This window comes from Chroicocephalus ridibundus, chromosome Z (genome assembly GCF_963924245.1).
Source record: "Chroicocephalus ridibundus chromosome Z, bChrRid1.1, whole genome shotgun sequence".
Classification (NCBI taxonomy): Eukaryota; Metazoa; Chordata; class Aves; order Charadriiformes; family Laridae; genus Chroicocephalus; species Chroicocephalus ridibundus.
The window spans coordinates 60,213,595-60,239,600 of NC_086316.1; the positions used below are offsets into that span (position 1 = coordinate 60,213,595).

General features: G+C 38.6%; 1 protein-coding gene across 4 annotated transcripts in view; it reads left to right on the forward strand.

Moving 5' to 3' along the window:
* IQGAP2 (IQ motif containing GTPase activating protein 2) overlaps positions 1-25,902 on the forward strand; it is a 128,114-nt gene extending 102,212 nt beyond the window's left edge. For all 4 annotated transcript variants that reach the window (XM_063319879.1, XM_063319881.1, XM_063319880.1 and 1 more), the window contains 21 exons: positions 954-1,096; positions 2,102-2,272; positions 3,895-3,978; positions 4,666-4,737; positions 4,894-4,963; positions 5,286-5,494; positions 6,226-6,375; positions 7,153-7,316; positions 7,950-8,174; positions 8,794-8,934; positions 9,265-9,349; positions 10,957-11,189; positions 13,338-13,470; positions 15,346-15,448; positions 16,260-16,401; positions 19,743-19,830; positions 20,682-20,894; positions 22,309-22,469; positions 23,318-23,461; positions 24,379-24,487; positions 24,975-25,902. In XM_063319879.1, the coding sequence (XP_063175949.1) occupies positions 954-1,096; positions 2,102-2,272; positions 3,895-3,978; positions 4,666-4,737; positions 4,894-4,963; positions 5,286-5,494; positions 6,226-6,375; positions 7,153-7,316; positions 7,950-8,174; positions 8,794-8,934; positions 9,265-9,349; positions 10,957-11,189; positions 13,338-13,470; positions 15,346-15,448; positions 16,260-16,401; positions 19,743-19,830; positions 20,682-20,894; positions 22,309-22,469; positions 23,318-23,461; positions 24,379-24,487; positions 24,975-25,088 (2,954 nt within the window). In that variant the 3' untranslated portion in view covers positions 25,089-25,902. The remainder of the gene's footprint in view (positions 1-953; positions 1,097-2,101; positions 2,273-3,894; positions 3,979-4,665; positions 4,738-4,893; positions 4,964-5,285; positions 5,495-6,225; positions 6,376-7,152; positions 7,317-7,949; positions 8,175-8,793; positions 8,935-9,264; positions 9,350-10,956; positions 11,190-13,337; positions 13,471-15,345; positions 15,449-16,259; positions 16,402-19,742; positions 19,831-20,681; positions 20,895-22,308; positions 22,470-23,317; positions 23,462-24,378; positions 24,488-24,974) is intronic.
* Positions 25,903-26,006: the final 104 nt, after the last annotated feature.

The window sequence follows — 26,006 nt, forward strand, 5'->3', positions numbered from 1 at the left end:
TGAGTGAATTTACAGCAGCTTCTCTGTGACTATCAATAGAGACTAGTACACCCTCTCAGAAAACCGTGTTACCCTGATTTGTATTTGTTTTCTGTTAGCAGATGCAGAGAAGGGTTAGGCTGCACACTTCAGCCGTATGGGTTACTGTCAATGATCAAGCCAGGCGCTGCCAGGGTGTCCATGGCCCGTTTAAGGTCCCTGTACACTGCCAGAGCAGCAGGTATCAGGAAAAGCTGGGGGTGGAATCTGCCCATAGCAAGAGGATGGGATGTTTTGTCATGTTAGACCTGCAAGCTGGTCATAGCTAATGCAGCCAAGATTAGCTAACAATTACGCAAAAGCAGTTACCGTCAATGTAGTACACTCTTTTACAGTACATGTGCATGTTTCATCCTGCAACATGAATTTTAACAGGACATTTTGCACAACTGACCTTATCAGCTTCACCTTGGGGCCTTTCGTCCATGAGGAAATGAGGCCTTTCCTGCCTGTCAGGATACAGCCTTGTTTACCAAAGCACTAAACAAGACAATGATGTGGATATAGGAAATATCCCATGTGAGCTAAGTGTCAATAAGGTCAACATTTGGCCAGAAGACAAGAACATTTTTTTACAAACACAGTCTCAGTTCCAATTATGTGAGTGATGGTGGAAGACGTAGCACACACTGCTTCAGGAGCAAGCACTAACTTGGCACGTTGGGGTCTGGAGAAGCTGGCAGTGGATCTGTACTAACCTCATTGCTGCTTTGTTCTAGAACAATGATCCATCCTGATCCATCTAACAGGATATTTTAAAAAAATCCTTACTACAAACTGGACCAAGATGTATAGTGACTTTGCGTGTGAAATTGATTTGTGGAAAATGTAGAGATGGGAAATGGGTAGGGAGAGCTGCAATTTACCAGTGTAACAGGGCACAAATGCGTACTAATGGTATGTATTGCTTTTAGATTCTAATGAAAGTCCATGGATTAAACTTGTAATGAAAAACATGTATGATTACTATTACAATGTGGACACTGAGGAAGGTACCTGTGTTGCCCCTGAAGGAGTTGCACCAAAAACTTCATGGTTAACTGGTGAAGAAATCCAGGTATGTGGCTGAAATGTTTGCTTTCATTGCAAATGCAGCATAAATATTTGAGAGAAAGAGACAGCAAGACATGGGAACGTCAGAGGAAGAGTCTGTGCTGGGTGAGACTGAATAACACTTTAGTTCAGTATGTGCTTCAGACAACAGCAGCAGTTTATGTCTAAGCAGACAGTGATAGCACAGCCTCCGGTCTGATGTCTGACAATGATTTAGGGACTTCCTAACTGGAAGTTACAGCATTCCTTTTAATGGCCACCAGCAGATACCGATGGAGGAAAGTCTGATTGCTTTCATATCCTTTCATATTTTTAGGACTTCACATTGGCCTATGACAAGGAATTTCATTATGTGTTTGGTGGAAGCACCGTTTTATGTTTACATCTAACCATCCGACAGCATTCTTGTATCTCCAAGTTCAATAGGATGAGTGTGATACTTAAACTCCCTTACTGTGAAATATGGAAATATATGGAAATATTTATATGAAATATAACCCAGAACAAAGTAGATCACACAAGCTAATGCACAATTTGTTTTTTTTTTTATTCTGATGCAGCCCACCTAGATTACAGGTATACTCTGCACAAACAGCTCAAGTCACGGTGCAGGTCCTTCTGAAATTCTGCCTGAAGCAATAGTTAAGTGTGCTTCTCTAGAGAGAGCTCCCTGATTCAGTTAGTATTTCTAGAAGTCTGACTTTTACAAAAAACTTGTAAGTATTAGGAAAGCAGAACTTTCCTAAAGTGTAAAAGAAACTCTCAAAATAGTATATCCATCTGAATAACTGAGGCTTGAAAGGAGTTTGTTTACCTTTCATATAAAATTCAGTGGTAGCAAAGTAGCTCTTCCTTCATACTGATTAAAATCTAGGGATAAATCAGAGGGGCTTGGATAGGATGAACATAAGCTGTACAGATGATGGAGAGAACACAGACAGAATTCCAGGATGTTTTCGGTTTGAGGCTTTTTGCCTTTAAATGACCTTTTTCCATGATCTCTTAACAGAACATTGTTGGGCAAGTTACAGCAGATTACAATCGAGAGCAGCTGTGGCTTGCTAATGAAAAACTGATTGTTCAGCTGCAAGCCCAAGCAAGGGGATTCTTAGTCAGAAAAAATTATAAGGAGAGAAAAGCATACCTTCAAAACCAGGAACCATCTGCCGTCAAAATACAGGTATTGTTCTAGAAGAAGAAGGTAACATGGTTTGGGCAACTTTCTGCATGTGGCAGGTGATGTGGCTGATTACTACCACTGACAAAGCTCTCAAATAGGTCTGTCTCACTGTTTTCATTAGCAGCAGTTCCAAATCCTACATCTGCAAATACGTTCTTGTGCTCATTGGAGTAATTGTGCTTTTAAATAGCAAATTTTTAAGTTTTAAAAGAATGGATCATATCCACCTCTAGCCCAAGTTACTTTGGGGGGGAGCTCAGAAATGCAGGGCCCTGTCTTTATTCTGAGGCGCTCAGGTTTTGCATGGTGCACCTAACTATGCACAGCACAAGATCAGAAGATATTTCTTGAGTTTGAAGGAAAAATTCCTTGGCAAAACATAACTTAATAAATACATTCCTTTCTAGACTCTCCCCACTTGGAAGTGGTTTGCTTCTGCTCCATGAAGTCATAGCTGGGTAGGGAGTGGCAGCTGCCCTGGTGTTCTCGGGCTCAGGCAGTGTTTTTTGGATGTCTTCAGTGTGTTGAACTCCAAAAGGAGAATAAAGGAAACTTTCTGCTGAGAGCGTGAACACTGACAAATGCATGCACACTGGTTTTAAATGGTGAAATAGCCATCTCCTGTCAGAAGCAATTTATGCCGGTCTTGAAAAATGATCAATCAACTTGCCTCCCCTTCCCCCACCAAAAAAAAAAAGAAAAGAAAAATGTACAACTAATTTGTTTAATCTATCGTAACTTAATTTAACAATTCATGATGATAAATACCTTTACCTCTAGCAGCTGTCATCGGGATCAGCTTTTCATTTTCTGGCATGGTGTCTGAGCCCACTGAAGGACTGTACTGTTCTTTGAGGAACTCAGGGTCTGGAAACAGGTTCAAAAATATGGAGAAATGTAGGCAAATAAAGTTTTTCTCTGATTGTTTTCTATGGGCATTAAAATAGAAATGACTTGAGAAAAGACAAGTAGAGGTTGGTGTCCCAAGTGTGTCCCCTTGGTGTCCTTGGTGACCCAAGGCTGGTGTCATTGGCTGGATAGAGATGAAAGGCAAAATATGGTAATGGCAGTGAGAGTACCTGTGTTATCCCTGTCGTTGGGTTCCTTGCCAAGAGTTTGCTTCTGAGCTACCAAAGTGAGGGAATTGGGAGGTTGTTATCTGTGGTACAAGATGATCCTGAGTGACTCTGGAGGACCAGAGACTTTAGAAAGCTCCAGGCCAAGAACAATGAATGTTCAGCTAGGTAGGGGACAGCTTTTGGATGTAATGGGCAAGAGCTGGCAGACTCTTCCCTGTGTGGGATGAAGTCAGACAGTGACTGGGATGCTAAAGGATGTGGGTATACTGCTGATAAGAGTAAGGATGGCTTCAAGGAAGGGATGGAGACGGCATTGGGCAGCAAAGTGTTTGTGCTGAGATTGGCCAAAACTAACATGGAATGTATCAGGGCACCTCAAAAATATAGAGGCAAGCTAACTTACACCTTGCTTATCTTTTTACCACAATGGTAATTTTTCCTCTGCAAAATAAACACTGTAATTTATTTTAGTGTATATATGTAGATTTTAATAAATACTAGTTTCTTATTAGTAATAATGGTCTCCTGTCTTTCATAAAATAGGCCTACTGGAAAGGATTCAAACAAAGGAAAAGCTATGTTGACAGATTAAAGGTGCTTCAAGGCAATGTTGCTGCTGTTGTTAAGGTAAGATCTCATTGTGTTTTGGGGTCTGAGTGTGCTTTATCCCTTGGCTTGGTCCTCCACCACGTGGAAATCAGAGATTACGAACACAAACTGGAGGGACTTGTGCTACAGAAATTTGCACGGTGTTGAAAGTTGTTTAATTGACAGCTTAAGTAAATTGCTTCTTGAAAGCTCTGTTTGACTTCCTTCAGGCTTTGCTGAACTTGAGTGGCTCATAATAGAGATTTCCTTATACTTCCCTTTCCATAAATGAATTAGAAAATATTTGAGCTGACATTCTATTATAATTTAATTAAAAGCTGTCAAATCTGTCTGGAAACTGTTCACTTTTCTGAGATGCTAGTGGGATACTATGTCATGAGTAGATCGTAGACATGGTATTGATCTCCTGTCTCTGAAGGAGACTGGTTTACAACTGCGAGCTGAGACTTGAAGGTAGAAAAGACTTCCAAAGATAACGCTACACATGGGTGGTAGAGCCTTGAACTTATCTTGCTATTTCAGTCGAAGCCCATTAATCTGGTCACTGGACTGTAGGAGCCCAGGGTCACAGTCATCTATGGTCCCGAGCATGTGAGGACAGCATGCCTGCAGAAGACGACTGTCAGAAGAGAGTTTAAAACAAATGCACACAAAACAATTTCTGCAGTGTCTGTTAAGTGTTTTTTCAATTTATTTAATTTTCAGATTCAGTCATGGGTCAAAATGTGGCTAGCAAAGAGAGCTTACAGGAAACGGCTACAGTACTTCAAGGATCACGTAAGCGTTTTTTCTCCATTTTGAACACAAAGCATTAAAATAGGGTACTGTGACTGCATAGGCATTTTTGGGAATCTCAGGAAAGAGGGTGCAGGTTCTGCATTGTGTTTCTGAGCAGAAATGTGTCTTCTTTTGCCTAATTTTCATCCCTTCTAGAATGACGAAATTGTGAAGATACAAGCATTTCTCAGAGCAAACAAAGCCAGGGAGGACTACAGAACACTAAGTAAGTGGTAACAGCTGAATGTTGTATATTTGGGGAGAAGTATGTTACTGTGTTCAGTCACTTTTTAAAAAAAAAACTTTTGCTTGGGATTTCTTAGCCTCCTATTCCTCTTCAAAAGCTGGTGAAAGTGTTTGTAAACCTATTGTTTTACAGCTGGAATGATTTTGGGTAGCTGTACTTACACAGTACGACACAAGTATTGCTCTAACTGGAATAAACTTCTCTGCAGTTCCAAAGTTTTCCTCACAGTGACCAGTTTCCTGACGGGTTTAGGGGTGTTCAGTATTATGTGAACTAACAAGCCTGTTCATTTCAACTGTAGTTGGTGCTGAAAATCCACCCTTGACTGTCCTGCGCAAATTTGCCTACCTCTTGGACCAAAGTGACCTAGATTTTCAAGAGGAACTAGAAGTTACAAGATTAAGGGAAGAAGTGGTTACAAAAATTCGATCCAATCAACAGCTGGAGAAGGACTTGAACTTAATGGATATAAAGATTGGACTGCTGGTGAAAAACAGAATCACTCTTCAGGTCAGCGGGCTCTGTTCAGGCTCCCGTGGTAGTGCGCATTGAGCAGTTCTGCGTGTTGAAGGAATTTGGGATTACACAATCACAGCACGGTTGGGGCTGGAAGGGTCCTCTGGGGGTCATCTGGGCCAAGTCTTCTGCTTAAGCAGGGCCACTTAGAGCAGGTTGCCCAGGACCATGTCCAGATGGCTTTTGAATATCTCTAAGGGTGGAGACTCCACAACCTCTCTGAGCAACCTGTGACAGCACTTGGTCCCCCTCAATTAGTTAAAATACTCTTGGTAAATTGAGTGCTTTCTTTGTGTGTCTAAAGTAATCTAGTCAAAATACCTTGTGGTAGAGGTTTTTCTGTTGTCCTGAGAGGTATGTCAGTTGCCACCTTTGTTTTGTTACTTGTGGACAATAGTAATTGCTTGGCAGATTTTAAGCATCTTTTCTGTGGTAGAATGGAGTAGGCTTCTGATCATATTTGAGAGATTGTTCATCGTTAACTAAATGATGAATGAGTCTGTACACGAGATTGTTTCCCAGACAGTCATCGTTAGCAAGCCATACTGGTGACAAGATAAAGATGTTCAAAAGACTCGTCAGTCAATAGAGCAGCAAAATATAAAAAGTTGCTAATAAAGGCCCTTGGGGGACTATTGCATTTAACATGGTTGGGAAAACGTTAATTTTCTTAAATTTGCCTTTTTGTGAGTATATAATCTGGACTTTTGATCATCTGTCCGCAGGACGTGGTACTGCATAGTAAGAAACTTAACAAAAAGAGCAAAACTCAGCTGGAAGAGATGGTTATGGTTGACAAACAAGGTATAAAAGGTTTGAGTAAAGAGAGAAGAAAAAAACTGGAGGCTTATCAACATTTATTCTACCTTCTGCAGGTAAATCTTAATGTAAAAATTATCATGGCAGCAAATCGCTAAAGAAAAACTAGAAATATGTTGCTTGCTTTGTTTTAGTGATTGTAGTAGCTATTATGAAGACTTTTGAAGTGGTATCCAGACTGCAGCGAATACTATGATCAACTTCTAATATTTCTTGTCATTGAGAATATCCTTACTGTCTTTAAGCTGTGCAAGGAATATAACTGGTTTTTTCTTGAGAACAACTTCAGTCTGTACTGAAGCCAAAGACAAATGTTTTCCTCCACATGTCTTTTATCTCATGTAAATTACTGTCAGTATTACTGTGCATTGTGTGTGGTTGAAAGGAAGACGCCTGTTACGCATACAGTGCCTCTGTTCTGTGCCCCTTTTGTCTCACCTCACTGAAGTTTTTCTAGAAGAATTTTAGATCTTCACAGTATAGACGCTCTCTAATACTTAAGTGGACACGTAGTATGCAATATCTTGTTGGTATATAGCCATTGTCATTTGGTAAATTGTCTTTGTCATAAGATGCATAGACCTGATGCACAGAGGAACTGTTCAGAGACTACAAAAAAATCCGAACTGGTGCTACTCACAGAAAACTAATTGTGCAGTATCCAGTGTTTGTTATGCATTAGGACTTGGAAAAAAGCAAAGCCAGTGTGGAAAAGTGACATATATGGGAATCAACATAAATGCTTTTGGTAGTAACAGACATGTAACGCTACCCCCCAGGTCAGGGTAGTCTGTCCCGGACAATAGTATTTAAGTCATTTGTTTGTTTTGTAGACTAATCCCACGTATCTGGCGAAGCTCATTTTCCAGATGCCACAAAACAAATCAACCAAGTTTATGGATACGGTCATCTTCACTCTATATAACTACGCCTCCAATCAACGAGAAGAATATCTGCTTCTCAAACTCTTCAAAACTGCTCTAGAAGAGGAGATAAAGTATGTGCACTCACAAGAAGACTTCAGTTAGTCTGTGTGGCAGACAGTTCAATGAATACTTCATACCTAAAAGAATTTGATGGTTAATCTTTAAACTGCTGTAAAATTTTATATGTGTTTTTGTTACTAGAGAAATTAGTTTTCAGGGTAACTTATTCATTAACTCAAGCTACTTCCAAATCAGAAAAAAAATCTTTTTGTATGAAAAATTAAATTGCAAAAAAAATAGATGCTAGGGTTTCTTGCTACTTTTGTGCTTTAGTATTTAAGGGTAGAGAAAGTCTTTTCTTTCTATATGTAAATTTATGTTCTGTAAGTGCAGAATGGTGGCTTATCCTGAAACAATAAAATCTAATTTTATGGCCTTAATAGGTATTTGTTGAACAGGTATTTGGGCCTGAATCATGTATATATAGCTGCCAGTAACTATGCCTTTTTCCAGGAACATTATTATAGCATGTGTAAAATTCAGGTGGTAGTTTCTATAATCTAGTTTTATATGAAAGCCTAAGAAATAGACAGTATAAACATGTTTTAACATAGAAATAGGAGAATTTAAAAAGTGTGTGTTTTGAAGACGTAGATAGCTGCACACATAAGTCAGATCTGAGAACTCTTCTCTTCTTGATATAGCTCTAAGGTAGACCAGATACAGGATATTGTTACTGGAAACCCCACCGTCATTAAGATGGTCGTCAGCTTCAATCGAGGTGCTCGTGGACAGAACACTCTGCGCCAGCTCCTGGCCCCAGTGGTGAAGGAGATCATGGAGGACAAGTCCCTCATAATAAACACTAGTCCTGTGGATGTGTACAAGTTCTGGGTAAACCAGGTAGAAATGCAGACCGGTGAGGCCAGGTGAGTGAGGAAGCTGGACTTATTGTAGCATTCAATACTTGAGGGATCCTTCAGTTCTTCTGTCCCTTTCCTTCCCTGACAAATTGTACTTGTGCCCACACATCCCTTCCTCATCTTCCTGCAGCACAACAGGGAGGTGCTTTTTGGGGAGAGGTGCTTGAGAAACAGGTACTTTAATCTGTTCTGAACAACAAATGGATCACCTTTCTGGTAATGAACTTCAAAAGTCAATTATTTAATCTTTACAAGTGTAGTAGACTATGCCATGGAAGAACTTATAGCCTTTTTCCCAGTTTTTATAACAGCATGTTAGTAGTGTCCCAGCCTTTTGAGAAGCTGTGCTGAGACTGGGAGGTGGAAATGCATGCCTTAAATTAGGATTCCCCTTTTCTAATTAAGGGAAGGTACATGATGGCATGTGCACCCCCACCCAAACAAACTGCTTCCCTCCAAAATAAAAAAAAAAAGACGCTAATGCATCTGAGACTCGTTACTTAGCCAGCTTCAGCTGCATTTGTCTGATGTTTTTTTCTGTTCGCTGATGGCCCTTATGAAGAAAAAAAAATATATTTTACTCTCAAATATGTTTAGCCTCGTTTAATTTTTGTTTGCTTTGCAGCAAATTGCCATATGATGTAACCACAGAACAAGCATTAACACACACAGAAGTGGTCAATAAACTGGAATCATCGATTCAGAGTTTGCGAGCAGTAACTGACAAAGTTCTCACGTCCATATTCTCTTCTCTCAATATGATGCCGTAAGTGCTGAGTTAGGACTCTCCAAGCTGCAGTTCATGTGCACAGTGAAGCTTCACTCGAAACTCAGCAATGGAGATCCTTTCAAATTACCTGGCTTGTGATAAGTGCTTCTCGAATGACTTCCCCAGTAGAGGGAGTGGTTTCTCCACTTGTCCTACTCTGCTTTAGCAGCTTTGTGAATGTCTCCCTGTACTTGAAACTTCTTGTATTTTCCATCATCTCACTTTGTGGCTGGGGAAAAAGTCAATAATGTGTCTGACTAGAATGATTGTTTTGTGTTTCATCTAAGCCTATCTAATATTTTCCCTTTTCATCTGTTCTACATGCAGTTATGGAATGAGATATATAGCCAAAGTTCTGAAGAGCTCACTCCATGAGAAATTCCCAGATGCAACAGAAGATGAACTGTTAAAGGTAGACTTCCAAGGGAAAACTGCCAGCAGCTTTGTTCTTTTAATGCCAAAGGGGATTTTTATTGACACTAAGCATTCTAATGAACTGAGAACTTACTGTAGGAGTTTGGCACTTCTTGGGTTGCAGAGGGGTGGTGGAAGGGGAGGAGAAGGGAACTGTGTTGCCACAACCTATCTTAATCCGGTGCTCAGCAACTCTTCTGGAAGACAGTGCTCAACCTGTTTTAGGTAGTAACTATTCTTAGAGGGTTGGAGTTTGTCTGAATCATCCTGGGTTTTGGTTTTGTACTGTGGTCCTTACCACCAGCAATCATTTAATGGAGAACGCTGTGATTTTTTTTTTCCCCCCTCACCTGAAGTTGTTAATGCAATTTTTAAATACATTATTTTTTAATATTGTAATTTAAATAAAATGAGGAAGGGCAATTAAAAAAAAAAAAAAAAAAAAAAAAAACAAATTGCAGGTAGAACATCACATTACACTTATTTAAGATACTTGTAAAAGTTGTAGGAATGATATTGGTACAGACCAAAAAGTAAAGTGTGAGTGATAAGCACGGTTCCAGCACACTGGCCGTTGCTGACCTACCACAGCCATGGTGCCACTTCAGAGGGCTAAGGGCAATTGCTCCATGAGTCTTTCAGCCAGATGAGAGACTGACAGCTTTCTCAAATTAGAACTATTTGCACTTCAACAATGACACTTTCATTAGAGTTTAATGAAATGGTTCTAAAATTACAATAGGACTATGATTGTTCCAAAAGATACTGTTCAGCATAAAAAAAAATAAATATATATATATAAAAATATATATATCCTAGTGCCTAGAGGACTTCAAAATCCTCATCTAAAAATTATTTCTGCTTTTGTATGTTTTAACAATGCATGGGAAATCCTCGCAAGCAGCATTCATGGGCCACTTCTCTACATCACTCCAGCAATGCAGATTAAGGCATTGCTCAGGTTATTTAAAAAAAAAAAAAGGCAAATGGAGCATAAGGCATGCCACTGAAAGCCTTTAAATGTGTAAGCTGGAAGTTCTGCAGGTGACTATACATAAGCTGAGGCAAACTGCAAAAAGAGTCCTGCCTGTTACTGAGATCGAGAATGACTGAAGCCACTATCTGCACAATACAAGTTATTATAACATCATTATAGAAATTGCAGTTTGGAAAATCTGTTCTCTAGTCTTCTAGGGCTGCATGCAGTCTTCATGAGAAACAGTGGGTCCCTTGTCAATGAATGCATTAAATGCTGGCAGATATCTGTAGCACTTCAGAAAATGAACCTCTAGAGCTGAACTTTGCAAAAATCTAGAAGAGTTGTATTTGTCTTTGTGTTCAAATCTCTGCCTTGCATTAGCTGACCTAAAGCCAGCCCCAAACTGAAATGTGATTGTATAAGCCCCATAACTGGTGTTTACAAAGGTGTTGTAAGAGGCACATCTTATAAGACTACAGACTCTTCCAGTGAGCAACATAGGTAACACATATCTTTAGGGGGCTTCTAGCACCAGTTCCTATAGTCTAATTCAGAAATAATTGTTCATGTTTGTAAAATGTAATTACTGTAAACAAACGGATGCTCACTTAATTTTTTTCTTTTAGATTGTCGGCAACCTCCTGTACTATCGCTACATGAACCCTGCCATTGTCGCTCCTGATGGTTTTGATATAATTGATATGACAGCCGGGGGCCAGATACACCCTGACCAGAGGAGGAACCTAGGTTGTGTGGCAAAAGTCCTTCAGCATGCTGCTTCTAACAAACTCTTTGAAGGAGAGAGTGAACATCTGTCATCTATGAACACTTACCTCTCACAGACATACCAGAAGTTCAGGTATGCAAAGCCCTCCCAAACACCTACACAGTAAGAGGTCTCCTCTAGGATGAGTAAGGCAGGTGGACTCCTTGTTTATCAGAATTCCCTGCTCAGAGTCAAAAACGTTGAGAAATTCTCACCGCTGAGGAAGTTGAAGCAGGAGTAACAGGTTATATTTCTGCTTGAGCATTACTTTGAGAACTGATCACGTCTGCTGGCTTGGTTGCAGTAAGGCTTCCTTACTGCAATCACGGATTGCGAGAATAGTGTGGGGTGATTCATTATCCAGTAAAAATAATATGTTCTTTGGGACAGGAGGACAGCTGAATGTTTTCTCTGAGAAAAAAACTTATTGGTCAGGAAAAAGCTGTATATTTCATTTTTATTCTTTTGTCTTTGCCAAGAGATTCCACACATATTTTATTCTTTCATCTTGCACAGTCATAGGAAATTGTGTGTTTTGCTACATTCCGGTACACAAATTCTTTGGGATTATTGCCCATCTTTTTGGGTCATTGCTATTGTTATCTTGAAGTGTTGTTCAGTCTTGTGACAAACTCACTTTCAGAATTTCTATCTTTAGTATCTGCCCTCCATGAAAGTAAATGCACTGCTCATATAATGAGAGATCAGTCATGAACACAAAGTCATTCTGTTTATTGAAGTATTTATGGGCATGACATAAACATAAAGAAACAATAGGGTAGAAAGTGTTACAGCAAGCATAACAAGCGCTACTGAAAGAGCGAGTGTATCCTTGTTGACCCTTTGATCACTACAAAAGGAACAATCCCTCTTCTAATTAAGCTACTTTTATACAAAATCGGGTGTCTTGGTGACTGTGCTCTGTACTTTAACTAAAACCTCCTTAGACACCACCGGTGGCTGCTCTCAGCCACATGTTCCCCTTGTACTCATCCAGCAACTGCAATTGCACTATTAGCTTTGTTAAAAGATATTAGCCCTACCCAGATCTCTTACTGTGCATTTATAAACTTGTGCAGGAATTTGTCCAAGCCCTTCTTAAACCTGTGAGATCGTCTGCCTCCACAGCCTCCTGCTGTAGCAATATTTAGAACTTTGCTGTCAGTTAAAATAGTGCTTCCTTTCATTTATTTTAAATTAGTATTTTTCTGCTAGTTTCACTGCATACCCCTTTGTCGCATTGTTGTGGGATTTGATGAATGAATTCTGCACCCATCTTATGCAACACCGCTGTGATTTTGTACAACGTGACTATATCCCTGAGCTTTTCCTCTCCAAACAGAGGAGTCGCAGGCCTCTTTTTTTTTTCTTTTTTTTTTTCTCTCCCCCTAATACCAACTTCAAAGGTCCTCTGACCCTGAAACGTGCATCTTCCTTAATAGCATAGGGCTGGCACAGTAAAGGCAGGATGGCTCCTGCAGCATCCCTGTAGGCCTCATCTAAAACCCTGTTTCTCCCAGCTGCTCCAATTCAGGTCCTCTAACTTTGGAAAACAAAGTGGTCCTCTTTGGACAGGAGGACCTTGCTCGCTCTTGGTTGTCTGTGCACATCCTTGAAGCTGTCACTAGCTTGGAGAGACACCAGTTGTTGCCTCGGGAAGCAGGTCTCAGCTCTTCGTGTACGTGCTAGTCCTGTCAAAGTAATGCTTCAGCCATACTTCACACTTTTTCCCCTCAAGATTCTTGCATTTATAAACAATACCACATTTTATGTCATCCTGAGCAGCTCAGTTTTCAAGTAACAGTGATTAAAACATGTGTACACCAAGTGGTAGGTTTGTGCAGCTATTTCAAATAATTTCTTAGCACACTTTATACTAAAGTCCCTTCATAAAATTGGAGAATCTGTGGAAATCCTTTCATAACTTTCAGAGCATTAAACACAGGCTTCTCTAAGTGTTTAAAACTTATGAAGTAATCGCTTCTTGTTGAATAAAAAGAAAAAAGTTTACCTCTAAAACAATCTTCCATGAGATGTCCAGGAAAGATGGAACACTTTGTCATTTGTACTGATGTGTAAACGCGTTGTTTCCAAAAGGTTCCTTTCAAACACTAAGTGTAGATTGCAGATTATAAGAGAAATATAATGTATATCAAAGATTTGATTGTGTATTTTTTTAATAAGGCTAACTAAAGTGAGTTTATAAGAGGCATTAATGAAGCCTTTCTCATTTTCTCTTAGGAATTTTTTTCAAGCAGCATGCGATGTTCCTGAACCAGAGGAGAAATTCAATATCGATGAATACTCTGACATGGTGACCCTTAGCAAACCCATCATATATATCTCCATTGAAGAAATTATCAATACCCATTCGGTAAGTAAATGAAAATATACTAGTCAACAGACTAAAGTGTATAGATTATGAAATACTCCCAACAAACTGTCTCTGGGGAAGGCTCCTTGTTCATTCTTCCTTTTGAAATAATTTCTTCAGTTCGTCTCTGAAATGGTCTGGACTTGAGTACTAGATTTCATTTTTCCCAGAAGACTGCTTCCACGTAAAAACATCACCTTGAGTAACAATTAGAATATAACATTTTCTGATGGGAGGGATGAACATTTTTGTTCTCATCTAGTGTGACATTTCTTATTTATACTTACAAATACTTTCCTATCTTAGCTAAGAAAGTGACACCAATTTGAAGAAGCTCCTTTGACTCTGAAAATAGAGGAAGATTCAGTGTATTTCATGACTCTGGTATTCTGTCATATGTTTTGTTGGAAGCAGATGCAAAGGTCTGATTTAGAAGGACTGAAGCCGTGGCATCCTGCCAGTTCTTTATCGCGGGTAAAGAACAGACTAACTGTAGTCTGCAGTATGACTCATTAGGGTGTAAGTTAAATGTCTACCAAATGGTCCTTCTAAAGCTGGGATATTACTATCTGTTTCCTGGCTTGCAAACTGTCCCCTAACTTTCATTAACTTTCATTGCACATCTCTGTAGGATGTAACTGGAATGAGGGATCTGTTGGATTCATCAACTTTGGTTTTTGGTACTTTCCCATGTACCTGTTGCCTTCACTCCAAAGAACTTGTCCTGTGAATGTCTTTTTCATTCTGTGCTTGTATAGCACCAAGCATGGTGGAGTTTTAATCAGTACACATAGAGCTTCTCAGCAGTTCTCACAGTGTCATAGTCAGCATTACTTATCATGTGGGGTAGCTGCTGCATGTGAGAGAGAAACTTGTTTTAAACAAATTAATGGTTGTGGGATTTAATGCTAACTTCTGTCTTCTAAGTATGTCTGAAATGCCTTTCTTCACTGGACATAGGTTTTTTTAGTTGTCAGTAAGTTTCTGGTAACAAGCAACTTTTGACTGACTATAACTTGCAGTGTTTAAAATAAAATCCTGGAATTTTCGGCTACTGTCCATGCTTTGCTGTAGCTAAATTTCAGTGAAGCTTGGTGACGCTGTCTTTCCATCAGTCCTCCAAGGAATATTGCTTCTATGGGGAATGGACTGCTGAATGTAGTGGTCACTAATGCTGCTGGCTTTATCTAACTCAGCATGCAGTTACTTTTCTCACAGATAGCGAGAGTCTGTTTTCAAGAAAACGTTACTGCCCTGTCCATGCTCTTTGTTAACTTGGCTTACCAGTATTTTTGTGGCTTAAAGTTTTGAGAATGTGCCCAGGTGCAATGGAAGTTATCACGAATATGTTCCCAAATCTGCAACTTTCAAGTCTATTAGAAGTTTTGCAGCAGGTGCTGCATAGCTAGTTTCCCACTTACAAAATACAGCTATTTCCGAAAGGTATCACTGGTACTATTGTAAGCTACTGGAAGGGTATACAGAAAATGGGTATCTTTCTATGGACCACCAACCCTGCCTTCATTCCTTTGTGTGCTTAGTTCAAGACACAGCACTGAAATGCTCTGCTTATGATTATTGCCCTTTAGTCGGTAATACTTCGTTAGTCCTCAAGGAAAATCTTGAACTTCTGCTCAGCTGTGATGTTCAGCACTCCGGAGATGATTGCTGGAGGAGTGTGGCAAGCTGTCTTACAGAAAGAGTGACTCTAAACTCATAGTACAGAACTGAGAGTGTTCCCACCTTGGGTCTTCTGGAATCCTGATCACACTACATCTGTGTTTTTCAGCATTTAGTCTCCAGATTTATTTTAATGTATAAAGGCACTGGGAATATTTTTTTTTGGACAGTGACTTCATTAACATTTATTTATAGCTACTATTAGAACACCAGGATGCCATTGCCACTGAGCCGAATGACCTGCTGAACGAACTGCTGGAAGGGCTGGGACCTGTTCCTGATGTGGAGTCTTTCCTGGGTATGCTGCTGTTCATCTTTATGGCTAACCTCACTCTAGGGGCAGGATTAAATGGGGGCTTGATTTAAATACTTTCGTGTCTCTCATAGTGTCAACTTCTTCATTTACTATGAAATTCGTTTCTGGACACTTTTTGTAACATCACTCCTTACGGTTGAACCTTCTTCTAACTGCAGTATTCACTCTGAAAACTAATGATGTGTTTTGAGCAGAATGATCCAGTTGTGCTTAAACTGCAGATAGAAAACAAGTGATTTTTTAATAATCTGATTTTAAGATTTGCTAGTATTAGCTAGAAACTTACAAAAAGTGAGAATTCTTAAAAGACCCATTTTTTTATTTTAACATTCAATTATCCAAATTAAAATGAAGTTTTAAAAATAACACACATTTATTAGAAAGTTATAAGAAATAGACGTGATGGATATTTAATTTGCCTTAATTTTATTCAGATGTGAACTGTTAACAAAGTAGCTATGATGTCATGGATAATAACAGCTTCCAAGTGAATAGCCTGCTAACATAGCTGCTACTCTTTCGTTTTTCACTATCAATGTTAAAACAAAGGACGTTAAATTGTTTGTATTCTTCTTTGAGAAGACATGTGAGTCTTTTGCACATCAGTAGCTTGTTGGTTTTGATCGTTCAATGTCAAAAAAACCCACGGCTTCTAAATGGTAGGAATGGGTGTGCTATTTAATAAATTTAATATTTCTGATGATTTACAGTGATTTATCTAGGGTATCATTTGCTTCATGCATTGAATCATGGGAAAGTTGGCAAACGTGAAGTAAAAGATGTTTCCTTACAGGGGAAGGAGCTGTTGACCCCAACGACCCCAACAGGGAAAGCACGCTGAATCAGCTTGCAAAAACAGAGATTTCACTGTCTCTAACAAGCAAATATGAGTTAAGAGAAGGTGAAGATCAGGATCTCAAAAGCCTGATGATAAAGTAAGTTTTGGTCAAAACCTATATTCTGGTAATGCTTTTTGTTTGTTTGTTTTTAAAAAAAGAAAAAAAAAAAGATGATGCTTCTACCCTGCTGCCCTGCTTAAGTGCATTTTTGAGTAACTGAGTGCACTCAGTTTTCAAAACCTGGTTTGTGTTCAGTCCTACCCAAATTTTTGCAAAAATCAGAGAAACTATCGATTCTTCCAGAAAGCTTACAGAAAGATAAACGTAGTGCCACTTGTGTTTTGGACCGTGACTGGATCATTATCTAACCTAGTCAGTGCTTTTCCATTCTGCTTTAAAACACCATGGCCTTGGGAAAGCAGAGAAGAAAAGCAGTCTAGCCTTGTAAGGGACAGACAGCGTCACACTGTCCCTTCCTCCCCCTCAAAGGAAAACACTTCCCTGCCATCAGGACCTTGAACAGGATGTGACTGTCACTTCAGCGGGAATAGTGCATGCTTTTGTCCAGGGGAAGAAAATGATGTTTAGTCTGTTTGGTGAACAAATTAAGAAATGGCTACTGGGATATGCTGGAGCATAGGCTACATTATAGTCAAAAATATTTTTTAACAAGCATTTAGTATTGAAGTATTGGCACCCCTCTTTTGAAGTTATTTCAACTCGTCCAGGATACAGATTGGCTTATTTAAATCCTGGTGCTTCCTGAACAAGGGGGGAAATAGAACACTGCTCCTCCTCTATTACTATGCTATTTTTACCCCACAAGTGTGAAGGTTAGAAGTCCACTTTAAAAGGAAATACAGCGTAAGGGTTTCATACTTTTGCAAGTAATAGGAGTGCAGATACAGGCTATGATTCAACTCTAATCTGCTAGTACTTTTTTTTTTTCCAAGTCAAAAATCAGTAAACTTGAATTTACTAGGTTTTACTTCTGAAGAAAGTTCTTAGCTATAATGTCTGTAGTAAGTAGTGCAATTTCTATAAAAGCCATCAATGGCTGTTTAAAGCCTGGAAAAAAATTATGATTTTGAGCAGAAGAAAACTCTTACTATTTATCCCAAAAGGAAGAGGAGTTTTTTCCACTGTGGAATTTGATCTGAATCTTAAACAAGAGTATACTGAGGTTTTCCTGTAACTTGTTATCAAATATTATTTGAGATCTAAAGTAAAGGGACTGCAACGACGATGTGAAATCAAAACTGTGTCAGTCACTTGCTATTCCAGAGACCAAGGCTCTAGAGCTGTTCCCAGGCTGGTTTTGTAATAAGGATATGCCTGACACTGTTCCTTTAAAAAAAAAAAAATAAAAAAAATAATTGTGCTTCCTGTCCCTTTTTCCCTCTGTGTAGGAGTAAAATACCACCTCGTAATGAAATCTCTAAAAATATGCAAAATAAGGCCAAAAGAAATGTCTTTAATCCTCTACACTGTGCAGAAATATGTTGAAACAATAGCATGAGAAATAGCAAAAGAATTTAAGTGCTTTCAAGTAATATTTCTCATGTTTTGAGGAAATTCAGTAAATAATTTGGCAGAAGAATAATTAGCAGCCTGTGTTAAATGGCAACAATATCAAATACTTACCTTTTACACAAGAGATGTGTAAATACAGATGCCTAGCTTTCCTACTTTAGCTGCAGTGAAGTCTCTTACTGCAACTGTGAAATGTTAGGCACCTGGCTAAAATTCAAGTCACAGGTGATTCACTGAATGTTCCTGTTTTTCGCTGCAAGTGACATGCCCCTTCTATAGAAATATTGATATATTTGCTTTTTACACGGTTTTCTTAAGGCTTCTGTGAAGAACCCTAAGATTTGCCGGTACCCCTGTGTAGAGGACTCTACACAAGGTGCCTGGTCTGCGTGGTTTTCGTGCGCAGGTGACAAGCGGCAGTGAAGGGGGAGGCATCCAGCCCCAAACTGGGTGTTTCTGGAGAATAATAGAGCTGAGCAGGTCTGGTACGCGGGGAGAGGAAGTAGAAATAAGCCTTGTGTCTTATCAGCCATGTCAGCGCCTGTTTACGCCCAGCTGTGCATAAAATGAAAACGCCATCCCACGTACGTTAATGTAGGCTGTGGTGGTGACCACCAAAGACTGACACAGGTTGCGTCAGAGGAAGCCAGCAATGCGTCGATGTAGCCCAAGTGAACCAACTTTAGGAATCCTCTCTGTTTGTTTGTTTGTTTGTTTGTTTGTTTTCCTGGCAAACTGGAGGGGATTCCAGGAAAGCTTGTGAAGGAAAAATACACTTAACAGCAATCCTTCAAAAGCTGTTGAATGTTCTAGGACCGCTCAGTGCAGTTAACAGCAGCTCTGGATGAGCAAACTAGTTTCCAGGAGGTTGAGCAGGTTGCCTCCTAACACGGAAGGAGCAGGGCTTCAGGTCTGCCTGTGCTGTCAGTCATTCCTGCCTTGCTGCCCCTGCCATGGAAGCTTGGATCATATCCAAATACTTAGTGGGTCTGGATAATGTTGCCGGTATATGAGCAAATCTTTTGTCCCATTTCATTGCATTTTTATGAGACCTTCTAGTCCTGAAAACACCAACAAACGCCCCAACTGAACATAGGTAAACTATAATTTTAAACAGCATTTAATCACAGAAGCCTTGATCATATTTAGACATTTTCCTGGGAAACTCAAGCTGCATCTTCAAGTTTCTGTTAATTTTTAAGAAAAATGAGCTATATCTCATTTGCAACAGTGTCCTCTAAATTAACAGAATTTTGTTGCAGGATGTTCTCAGAAGCATTATGTATGAAGAGGCAGCAGGAATGAGATAAATTCTTACCAAAAAAAGAATGGGTTTACATATCAGGGTGTAGCAGCTTCCCTTTTTTAGTTAGGAAATGTTCCTTGTCGATTGCCACTAGAGAAGTATTTGCCCTTAAGTGGTGTGCATAAATGTACTGAGCCGGATGTAAAATTCCTTCCGAAGTTCAGCAGTTTTGAGTGCGTTTTCACTTTATTCAGTAAATATGACCCTTAATGGGACCATGCATATCTCAGGCTTTGCAAAGATTACATTCCTATCTGCTGTTTTGTCATGATCATAATTTAAAACCACATGTGAGTTGTTTCTTGGATTTTTCTTATGCTAACAGTAACTTTTTTTACTGTTCTGGTTGATTAACTGCTTTCTAAAATAAAAGGGGAGGGGGAGTATGCATGCATTTCTCTATTCAGACCTGTCTAGAAGCCAGATGTTCAACATTATTAATGGAAACTCTGAAATATAAAAAGATAGGAAATACAAACATTACCAAGTATCCGTAATAAAGGGGGAGCTTGCTAGTTTTAATGTTGAAGAAATGAAATGCAGAAGTGATCCAGTGACAACTGTTTTGTAATGTGTATATATATATACTTTTTAAAAGGACCAAAAGACTTATTGTGGATGTGATACGAACACAGCCAGGGGATACGCTCTTAGAAATATTAGAAACACCAGCCACTGCACAACAGGTAAGTGCTGTACTGTGCCTGAACAGGGAAGAAAGTACGTATTTTATTATAGATATTTGAAAGCCTTAGCAGACCTCTGATGGCTTTCTCCACTGTTTTATAACAATGAAATAATTTTTGCTGGTTTTAGAATATTCACATCTAGAGATTTCAAAATGTGAGACTTGCAAATTTACTGTGTAATTGGTGACAGCTTCAGAGGAAAAGAAAAGTTTAGTCTTGCTGTCAGCTAGCACAACTAGAATAATATTGTTTTTCTTTACATTTTTTGAAAACAGGGTCTTTTCTCTCCTGTGTTATAATACAATCGAATAGCCTGAGACGAATCCTTCTGCTAGATTTTGTTGTTGTTGTTTTCTCACGAACTTGAGCATCTTAACTCAAGTTCCCTGAGGCCTAGTTTATTTGCTTAAGCACTACAAGCAAACATCTGCCTGGGGAACCACTGCTACCCTTGGTATGGGAATTGAGTGGGAACAGCTCCCAGTTGAAGACTTCCCTGTAGATACTGACAAAGCTATGTCCCAATAATGTGCACATATTAGCTTTCCTCAGTGTGTGTGTGTACGTAGCAGACACCTGTGAGATCTGGACAGTCTTGCCAAAACTACGGGAAGTCATATAGTTGTCTGGTTGATTTTTAGACTTGTTTTGTGATTACTTAAGGCATGTCAAAAGGCATAGTAAATCAACTACTTTCAGACCATGTACTAAAAGGATATAAATAAGGCCTGCACCTTGATTCTTTATAATCTCCCTTGAGAATTCCATGTACTTGAATACTTAACTGTTATCATGAGTCTGACAATAACTGTTCTGGATATTTCTTTTTTTTTTTTTCTTTTACCCAGGAATCTGCTCACTTGAAACTTGTAGAAAAACGTGCCATCTTAGATTCCAAAACTCCAGAGAAAATGAAGCACAGTCAGTCTATTTTTGAAGATGGGCAGCTACCTGTAGAACAAAAGAAAAGGAAAATTCAGAGAAACCTCCGGACATTGGAACAAGCAGGACTAGTGTCTTCAGCAACTAAATACCAAGAAATTATAAATGAGATTGCTAAGGTAAATGGAGCATGCTACCTTGTATATTGATGGGTTTTAGGCATGTAGCCTAAATCCATTTCAGCTAGAGATGTACATGTATGGTGTACATGTACAGAAAAATGTACAATATATATTTTTCAGAGAACACTACACTAAATCGCTGAAGCATCCAGATAAGATCCTGACAAAATAATTGAAAAACAGGACTCTTATGCATAACTACCTGAACTGAATAACATACACCTATAGACTTTCTTATCCAGATTTGATACTGATGCTGTTTTAACTTCGCCAGTACAATGTGCTTCAATATAGCTTTTTATCTTTTAAAAAGAATCAGAATTATCCATCAGTGTTACAATTAATTATTAATATGGTCACAGTAGAGTTTAAAAAGACTTAAAAAAAAAAAAAAAAAACAAAAAACAAACAACCAACAACCAACAACAAAAAACAAACCCAGAACATTTGATCTGCAGTGGTTGGGCAGGACACAAGGAGATGAGTGGGCCAATGCGGTGCCCATCCTGGGTTTGATAAAGCACTGGGCCTGTTGTGTGCAAATTGGGAAATCCTGTTCCAAATCCACACCCAACACTGCCTGTAAGAATCTTAGTGTATTGGATTAGCTTTAATTACTCATGAGTAATATTGGACTATCTTTAGTTACTCATGAGTAAATTACTCATAGTTCACGAGTGATTTACATATTATAAATATGTGGGGGTTTTTAAGTTGCAAATATATTTGAATGTATAAATTAGTAAATTACTCATGTGAGCTAAGTCTCTAATATTATTGAATATGTCATGTTGCACCTACTCTGAAGTGCCATTTTAAAGCCCTGTTTTGTTCATGTGTCTGCATCTGCTTCTACCTGTGACAAAACCATTCTACATATGTATTCAGTGTCCCGTTCTCTTTTATTCCTTATCTATAAGCCAAGGTGCTTCAGTTTGAGCCGTGAAGGCAATCTGAAGATTGGGATGAGCCTTAGGACTGGAAGTTGCCTACCTCAACTCAACCATTACCTTCAACCCGAGCTCTAGTTTAGCAGTAACTAGTTCTCACCCACTAGAAGCCCAGGCTCTCATTTCTTAGGCCTCTCACCTAAAACTAGCTGTGAGAAAGCTTCCATTTATAGCATGAAGGTGACGTCTTCCTCATGACGTCTGTGTCTGACCTGGCCTGGACACCACAGCAGAGTTCAAGATACCACCACTTGTATACATGAATAGCAATGTAATTGTTGTCTTCCATCCAGTCACGTAAATTGTACTCACTACTGGTACTGTGCTTGTGAGAACTAACACGACAGTTCATGCTTTCTCCCAGAAATTAAGTCAGGTTGTATAATTGTAGATTATAATGGTAATAAGCTGAGACTTTTCAAAATATCAAATTAATAAACCAATCACACTGATTTATTTAGGATATCCGGAATCAAAGAAGATACAGACATCATCGAAAAGCTGAACTGGTAAAACTCCAGCAGACTTTGAATGCACTTAACTCCAAGACAGCGTTTTACGAAGAACAAATTAATTACTACAACACCTATATAAAAACTTGTTTAGACAACTTAACAAGAAAGTGAGTTGTGTCTTCTTGTCTCTCAATATTTCAGTGTGTTTTATCAGGAGGGATTGAAGGTGTCATTCTGTAGCTGAAAGTTTTGATTCTAGCAGATTGACAACCCATGGATTAAAAAGTTTATGGGAGTGGCCGCTGCAACCTGAGTCAAAACCTGGAAAGTCTAGCAATTGCTTAAGGCTCCCTTACAGAAAGAAGCCTGAGATGTATACATGTTTTCAACATATGTAATTGGTGATACTTTGCAGATCCATTTGCATGCTTTGAAGTCATGCAGCTTTGGGAAGTAATTATTGATTTTCTTCCTTCATTGAAAGGACTGGATTTTGTTTTTAGAATTGAAAAGGGGAAATAAATGCCTAAAGAATTTTACTTTTCAGGTATCACGCAGTTACTCAAGACCAAGCTCCACCGTGAATGCCACTGAAGTGTCAAAATGAAAACGTTTCACTGATATGACCAGGAGCTTTTCCAGTGCATACTTCATTGGCCCAAAAATGAACTCTAATGGCCAATCTTATTTAACACCTATGTTAGTGTATGCTTACAAATTTCTGTTTTGAAGTGGTGATGGTGTACTCTTTTGGATCAGGGTTGCATTTCTCAATGGAGTATAAACAAGTGCTAAAAAAACATTGATTCAAAATCGTTGCCAAAATGTTTAGGTGATTCACTGTGTCATAAAAATCCCTCTGATTCTTAGATTTGTTTTGAATGTTAATTCTGTTTATTAATAAGAGTTCAAGGAGGCAAAGAGTGAAGGAAAGCTAAATAAGGCTAGAAGACTAGCTGAAGTATAAAAGACCCAGTAGACAAATCAAAAGCCATTTTTCTTGTTCTCTTCCCAGAAATTCACGGAGGTCAATTAAACTAGATGGAAAAGAGGAAGTGAAGGGAAGCAAAAAACTGAAGCAAGCCTCATTAAAGTATACAGCTGCAAGACTGCATGAAAAAGGTGTCATCCTAGAAATTGAAGATCTTCAGACCAACCAGTAAGTGTGGTATAAAACAATTCAGAGCGTTTTTCTAATCAACAGCTGCTTAAGGGGCCTGGCTTTTCTTAAAAGAATTTTTGCAATTTCCTGTACCACACCTAAAATTACCTCAGACTTTTACATTCAGAAGAATGATAAAACTTAATTGTCATAATTCATTTTTTCCCTTGTACCTTGCTATATGATTACCTTGGGAAAATATTTGAATAAGCCTATTCTGGCATTAGCTTAGATGAAACCAATGCAAGTTTGGCAGCACACTCACTGCTAATGACTGATGTTTTTTCAAGCAGGTTTGGATTTTTTTTAATTTACTGACCAATCACTTTCGTATAACTGAGTAAACACCTGTTTTCCTGCACTTCCTCACTATGACAAGGTGAATGGATGGGGTGCTTTAACACCCCTTTGAGGCCACTCTAGTGAAAAAAGAATCTTTCACCCTCTGCATCCTTCCATCTGTCTTCTGCATGGAAAAAAGTTTTTCAGGTTGCATTTTTTTTCCAAGTGGGTTCATCAGGCAGAGGAAGCCACAATGAGGCAAACTGAAACCAGGGAAGAGTGTATACACACCTGCATGGAGACACTCAGGCATGGCAGAACAAAAATCTGTCTGCCCTGTTCCCATGCTGTGGATGCTTCATCATCTTTGTTCCCAGAAATTCCCACAGACCTTTTTTTTTTTTTTACCCCAATATGAAAGACTTGAGAGCTCTATATTCCACACTGTATGTACACCAGAAAGTCTCCAAGAAAACACTGCAGTAGGGATGGAGTGGATCACTTGACACACCATTTACACTGCTTACAGTCAAAGTTCTCTTGTATTCTGCAGGGTTTTTCCCCCAAACTGTCTCTGGACTACATAAAACTGCACAGCGTACATAATCAATTACCCTTCTTTTTGTTTCGAGGTTTAAGAACGTGATGTTTGATATCACACCTGGAGAAGAAGTGGGCGACTTTGAAATCAAAGCAAAATTTTTGGGGGTTGAAATGGAAAAAGTGCAGCTCCATTTCCAGGTAGAGTTTGAATTTTATTACTTTGCTACATAGTCACAGTTGCATTTTTTCTAAATATAAACTATTTCAGATGCATTTTTTTATATGTATTCATGAACTATTCAGTTAGCACAGAGCAGCAGATCCTGTGGGGAATAACTATACAAATTCCATAGGATGCTGTGCACCATGTTGGGTTAACGTTTATATTAGGGCAACTGCATGAAACCAAATGCCACATTAGTTCAGTGGCAAGCAGCAAATATCAAGAGAAAAGGTAAATACACAGAAAACAGTATTTATTCTGGTTTACTGTTAGTGACAGTCTACAATTTGGGATGTAGAGGACGTGTAATGTTTTCTACACCTATCCAATAGTTGTCTGCAATTGTTTAAATTGTGAAGGACCTGGAGTTTGAGATGGTTATCACATGATGAAAACAACTCCATCTTGTTGCTGTAAAGTATGAATTCAAACAGAGACTAATTATTTTATTTCTGACTATAGGATTTGCTTCAGATGCAGTATGAAGGTGTGGCTGTAATGAAAATGTTCGACAAAGCTAAAGTGAATGTGAACTTGCTCATATTCTTGTTGAATAAGAAGTTCTATGGAAAATGAGTGTCTTCAGATACCATGGACTGCATCCATCAGTGGGAAGTCTGTTCAGTATTTTTTTTTCTTTTACACGTTTGTTTGAAGTTTGTCATTAGAGGCATATTAACTTTAAAAAGATCCCTAAAGCACCAAATGTTCAGAGGAATGTACACAGTGCCTTTTCAACATTGATAATGAAGCAGAAAGATACAAAATAGATCAAATTAAGCAGTTCAAGATTTCATTGGTGTTGGTACTTTCAAATCAAAATACTGCTTAGAACACTCAACTATTGTGGTTGTATGGATTTTTACGGTAGGCAGAAATTGATTTTAGTTGAATATACAAATGTCTTCCTATTAAAACATTTTAAAATGACCTCAGATATATAATATAGTTCTTGTTAGACTCTAAGCATTTACCAAAAGAAATCCTAATTTGTTTTCAAGGGATAGTTTGGGCAAATATTTAGTTACATACTAAGCCTATTTTCTGGCAGTTGTCAATTGTAAAGCAAACTTATTGTGCAATTCAAAAATTTTTATAGGTAATTATAAAGCGACAGGAACATCTTACTGTACAAAAATATATTTTGTGATTCATTCCTACTAAATGCACTACTGCCTCATGTAAAATGACATTTTCTACTTTCACAGCCTTTGGAGTGGTATTGGGGAATCTGAACAGTGAACAGTTGCTGTTCAGTTTGAAGTATTTGAATACGTAAATTGTGCCTGTCTGTCTTTTTTGTAAGAAAATAAATGCAATAAAATCAGTATTTAGGTTGGTTTTTTAAATATTCCTTGGAGATTCTTCTATGTGAAATAAACATTACCTAATTAAACTGTCTTGGTTCCTAAATTTCATTTAAAAGAGTCATTAAAGCAGCAAATCCAGATGGTAGCGAAAGAGTCTCTTTCAGTGCTTTTATAAAATTGAATC